This window comes from Malaya genurostris, chromosome 2, assembly GCF_030247185.1.
Source record: "Malaya genurostris strain Urasoe2022 chromosome 2, Malgen_1.1, whole genome shotgun sequence".
Classification (NCBI taxonomy): domain Eukaryota; kingdom Metazoa; phylum Arthropoda; class Insecta; order Diptera; family Culicidae; genus Malaya; species Malaya genurostris.
In genome coordinates, this window is record NC_080571.1 from 306,481,165 (window position 1) to 306,487,164 (window position 6,000).

Here is a 6,000-nt window from a genome sequence, read left to right on the forward strand (position 1 = left end):
ATCGAAATTTTTCAACTTGAACGTGCATTGCAACACCATTGAAGTGTTTCAATAGTACACTTTTGAAAAACCTGTCTGATTTGACCCATTTCAGCACCAGCCAATCAGAACGCGTTTTGAGGAAGAGAACAAAATATCGATATAAAAGATGAAGATTTTACTTTTACTATCGGGCCGAGCACACAGCGTTACTACACCAGATGCCTACCAGCTAAAGTCATCAGTGTACACGCCAAGAACCATCTCGGATCTAAATGCAGATCCTGTTGGTTGTGACAATTCAAGGCACTTTTCAGTGCTACAGATCATCATTAAGAATTAATTGATTTTTTTTTTCATTTTCTGCCAAAAGCAGCAGATTCATTAAAATGGAATTTGAAAAAGTTTGCGCCGATACTAACACATTCAATTAAGACGGCAAGGTTCCCTCGAAATGCGAAAATGAAAGTATTGTTATAGAACACATCTTTATACTAGTATGGGTGTCACTTATACATATTAATCTGTATTTTATTTCTCCTGTAAAATAAAGATTTAAATGTTGCAAAAGAAGAGAGTTTCTTAATACCGTTAAAAATCCACATTTGTTTAAAAAGTGTTTGGAGTGAGCGGTATTCAAAATCCGGTTTTTATTCGAAGCCGACATGGTATGTTCATGCTAAATTATTCTATCATGTCTGGCATATATTTTTCAATATAGTTATGAACATACTTTTGATGTTATGTGGTTTTCACGAAAGTTATAGTAATAATAAAATAATAATAATAATACTAACAATCATAAGATATTATTGTTATTGTCAATGTTGGTTTTCCTATATCTTGGATTCGTGCCAGATTTTTCAATACTAATTACGAAGTGTAATAATATTACGGATAGCGGAGTTAAAGTTCTTGATATATTCCAATAATTTTCCATCATGTTGATTAGCTTGAATCGGCTCTGAATGATGGATATTTTGAATGATTGATATTATTATTTTAACATTCTTTATGGAAATTGACCATTTGTTCATTATTATTAGTATTATTTTCATAATAATAATAACATTAATTATTATTATTATTATTATTATTAAAAATACCATTGAATTACCAAGATCGTAAATACATTACAAAACAGGCCATTACAATTGTCTCTTACTGAAATTTCGTGAAGAATCAGATATCTTCGAATTTCATAGTTTTAAAAAAAAAATAAACTGCAAATTTGTTGTACCTTGCCTATATAAACAAATTAAAAAGGAATTGTTTCAAGTTTAGTAGGTGAATCGTTTCAAGTTCTAGTAATGAAAAAGGGGAAAGATTGCACAATTCACACAATCGATCAACTAATTTATATTCGGAAGTGTGAAGGGTGAAGCGTGCCAGTTTTTTTTTCGTATTCACGACATCCAGTTATGTCTCTGACATTACCAGCTCGCCTTTTTTACGAAAGAATGCTCTACCAGCAGGTATTTCAAATACACGCCTGCAAGAATTGCAGATATCTCGTGTCAAATTGAAAGTCTTAACAGCTATGTAGCATCATGCATAAGTGCATTTCTATACTGAAATTTAACGCATTACTGTTCCATATCTTAAGAGATTTCCTATATTTATATAGGCGGGACTTGGAAGGGTAATATACTCGACCATTAGTCTCATATGGATTTTCGCGCTTTACGAGTGAAATCTATACTTACTGTTCTTCCAGAAAATGTTTCCCCTATGAAAAGTACCCGCATAATGGACTCATATCCGGAACCAATAGCGTTAGCCATATGACCTGTAAACTTATCAAATAACGCTAAAGTAACTCTCGAACGCGTCTAAGATTGCTGAAATTGCTTCAGACGTTACGTCACCTATAAGATTCCATCTTCCGAATCGTTTACCATAACCCTTCTGAACTAGATAAAAAATCTCATACCAACTTTTAAATAAGCTTTCGTGAAAATTCCTCCTATGAAAAAAGTGTGGTTTGTCGGTTACGTCACTTATACCATAATATCCGCGGAACCGGAAATGACAGCCGTTTGATTTTCGAACCTGTTCAATGATCCAATAGTAGCTTTCAAATGAACCTAAGTTTGCTTAAAACGGTTCAACCTTCTCAGGGAAAATTTTCCGATCTCGAATACAGACAATTTCCGTTCTCGTAGAGATGAATCGAATAGCACTAGGGGTCTCCGAAGTTCAGATCAAAGGTTAGGGTTTCCAGCATTTCTATATCCTTTCTATAGAGAACTGCGAAAATTTAAAATTCGATCTTGGTTTTGATTTCTTATACACTGAGGTCTTTTTGTATGCTGTCTTTTATTATGCGGTTTTTTTTTTCTGCGCGACTTTTTTTATGCGAATTTTCAGAGTTATGCGGTTTTTTTATGCGAAGTTTCAGAGTTATGCAGTTTTTTTTATGCGAATTTTCAGAGTTATGCGGTTTGCCCTTTTTTTTTTATGCGAAGTTTCAGAGTTATGCGGTTTTTTTTATGCGAATTTTCAGAGTTATGCGGTTTTTTTTTATGCGTATTTTCAGAGTTATGCGGTTTTTTATGCGGTTTTTTTTATGCGGTACGTAAATTCGCATAAAAAAAGACTTCAGTGTATAGTCTTTTATGCGAATTGTTTCTATCTTTGTTGATGTATTTTTTAGCTTCCGCATGAATGATGATTGATGAGTGAGTGTAGCAGAAAGTACTAAGCATTCTACAACGCAATCTTAGAGAGAGCTACATTTAACATGTAATCAAACTACTAGGTGTGCAGACTTCAGACCAGTGATTCCTAAACTGGTCCCTACAGCCCACTGGTGAGCTCTAGTTCGTTTTTAGTGGATAATACACTCAAAATTGACAACAGGTGGTCAATGAATCGCAAATAGTGGGCTTCACAAGTAAAAAAAAACTTTTCAATATTTAATTACAATTCAGAATTAAGTCAATCTATTAGTTGTGAGAATGATATGATTAGTAAATCATTGAATTCTTGTGGAAACAAAGCGTTGTGGAAAGCGAAGCTACAAAGAGTTCTACAATCAAAAACATTGCTGTATATAACAAGGACTACATGAAATGGTCCACTTGAACAGTATTATTCCAGAAACACACATCCCACGCTTCTAGTTAGAAGGTGACATCTGTGTCAAATTTGGAGATATTTAGGTACATTCAAACCATTCCCCGATCTGAGAGTGTATTTACACCTGATCGAATCAGTTTTGTCGTCATTGCAATGTGCATAACATCAGTGCCGGTACCGAACCGGATCGGAAAAGTTTGAAAGTTCCTTAACGGTTCATAAAATGTCAATTTATTCTTAATCCTAATAATAATAGTTCTCCTTTTCGAATCAGGACGAATGTGATATATTGATATTCACCCCAACTGCAACAAGTTAATCCAAATTGGTGACCAATTCCAGGCGTAAGAATGCTTGAAACCACCTGACGACATGTTGTCTAATTCAAGTACTATTAGTAATATCCACTTTGTGGCCGATACAGAGAGCATTACAATTTTAAAAAGTGAGTTTTGAGCTAAGAAAACAAAAGTTATAAGACAAATAGGGACACTTTCTCCCTTCTAATTGGAACATAATTCTAATTAAAAATCATTAGAAGATACACACACACATAGTAGCATCAGTTTTATTGAATTTGAGCCAACAATCAGATTCAATCTGTTTATACGCTAATTCGTTTCCGTTGTCCGAATGGCACTCATTGCCAAAAAAAAAAACTATTCCCTAGTTAGGTATATTTATTTCAGGCACATCTGGTCAAGCAAAACTTACCTCTCGAATGAGCACGGATAGGCGAACGCCGGAATATCGGCAATCACCTTGGCATCTTTGAACGACTCCGGAAAGCTCTGCACAATATAACCCGAGCTGTTGTTGTCGTTCCCACCAGGACCGGGAGACGAAGGCGATGCCGTCGTCGGCGTCGCAGTCCCGGGAGCAATTTCACACCAGTACTCGAACAGTCGGCTGACATCCTCCCTGTTTCGGGCCAGGCAGATTACGTTAGATTTGGTTTTCGTTTTTTTTTTCGCCAAGGCAGCATCACGGCACGGATTGAGATTACGGAAACGGTAAAGAGATAAAAAAAAAGCAGGAAAATGGAAGTCTCTGTTAGGTCCAATTTGTGTCACGTTGAGAAAGGCTCTTATTTTTTTGTCCGACTGGTAACTGGAGCAGAGGAAAATCGATGGCTTTCTACTCCTCTCATTGTCATTATCTGTTATCTCATGCGGACTGAAGTTTTCACGTGAGCTAGCTAGCTGGGACGAAGTTCCCCGGTTTCTAGGGCTAGGCTTCTGTTTGTTAAGTTCATGCTCCAGTTGGGCATTATGATGTTCCGATTGTCAACTTATGCAGCCTTCGCTTTTGCCATTTCGCTGTGGTTGCCATTTGGGTAAAAAGGCATGTGTTTGAATATAAGCGAGAAAATTGTATTTATTCATGGTTCGAGCTTTAGTCGTTTTGAAATACTCGGACGTGGTTTACTTTTAGGAAACCCTGGATACTTCACATTTGAGCAGCGGCAGTGTGTGCGAACCAGTTTTAAGAATCAGGTCAAAAATTGATCCGAATTTCAATTCAATGGCATTGAAACGAGGTTTGACACTGCTATCGAACAAACGATTTGACAGTAGCTAGAATGGAAAATTTAAGTAGGCTTTTTAATTATTTTGGTGCTGACTTCAATATGAAGATCTTTCTACACAAACAGTAAAAATTAAAACTCAACATTTCAGCTCAAATTTATTCGCAAAATTTCTTCAATAGAAAAGCAACATATAAAATTTATCAACTTTTCGATTGATCCATTTTCGTCAAACACTCCTCCAGCGCACACCAATTGGCAACACTGCTAAATGCTCAAGGCCTTTGCGTGATTATCGTCGAAGCTACTGCCGCTGCTGCTGCGGGTACTGAGAACGTCACAATTAAATGGATTCTGCCTATTCGGGGACTCCCAGAACACGGGCCGGATGTTTTGTTCCTAGCGTACGCGTTTGTTTGTTTTCCTCTGCTCCGTGTGCCCCAGACAGACGGTACGAAAACTTACTTTATTCTGGAGTTCATGACAGTCGCCGCACGACAAGAACCACTGCAGACGGCGGTGGTGAAGTAGGTGGGAGTAGATTTTTCTCCAGATACACCTCGGATGGGGCGTTAGCCACTGGTAATTTACGCCTCACAGCTGTAAAAAATTCACTTTCCAACCGGGATTATCCCAGGACACACACGGAACCAGCAAATTTTCCCAATTTACCATTAGAGCACTTCGATTGCCATCTTCGGTGACTTATTTTTTCCAATTATTGAAACACTTCAATTTTTTTTCTTATCCGCCCTGGTTTTGTTGCCCCACAATAGAAAACTTGCAACTCTAGCACAAATCACAGAACTTCCATTTTTTTTCAAATCATTATGAAAACTTTTGCACGACAAATTACGAACCGAGTGTGAGATGGGAGGAAAGACGTTCCTTTTTGCGATAAAATTTTACACACTGCATCCACTTCAATGTAGCCTACTACTACAATGCACTCCACTATACGCTAAATACACCACGACAGTGCGGCGGAATGACTTCCTACGCCACGACACGACGACGGCGAAGAAGTTTACTACCAAACGAGGACTGATGACTGAAATCGTCGCGAATCGCTCTATTGAATGAGCAAGTCAGAGCGCAGGCAGAGAGCCAACAAAAAAAAATGTATGTAAGCAAGATGCTGCTGCTTCTGTTGCTCTTGCTTTCTTGCGAGTGACAAACACAAACGATGATGACAGTAGAATGAGCGCTGACAGACGACGACCGAGAGCCGATGCAATAATTGTTGAGTGACATCTGGACGTAAAATAAATGCATCCCGCATACGCATGGCTGCCAGATGGCTGACTAAACGCTGCCAGCTGGAAAAATATGGCTGGCAGACATTCTGGTGACCGGCTGCCTCACCGCTGCCAGGAATACAACTCAAACGATACAACCGTATCCACCAGGAT

The 6,000-nt window shown here is 37.9% G+C and overlaps 1 protein-coding gene across 6 annotated transcripts in view; it reads right to left on the minus strand.

The window, feature by feature from the left end:
• LOC131431004 (DENN domain-containing protein 1C) overlaps positions 1-5,747 on the minus strand; it is a 59,701-nt gene extending 53,954 nt beyond the window's left edge. For 4 of the 6 annotated variants that reach the window (XR_009229624.1, XR_009229625.1, XR_009229623.1 and 1 more), the window contains exons 1-2: positions 5,054-5,747; positions 3,775-3,981 (exon numbers count right to left, since the gene is read on the minus strand). Coding sequence is in view for 3 of the 6 variants with exons in the window: in XM_058596354.1 (XP_058452337.1) it covers positions 3,775-3,981; positions 5,054-5,070 (224 nt within the window). In the remaining 3 variants the exon portion in view is untranslated. The remainder of the gene's footprint in view (positions 1-3,774; positions 3,982-5,053) is intronic. The other 2 variants (XM_058596353.1, XM_058596355.1) reach the window with 2 other exon arrangements.
• Between the last annotated feature and the right edge of the window lie 253 nt (positions 5,748-6,000).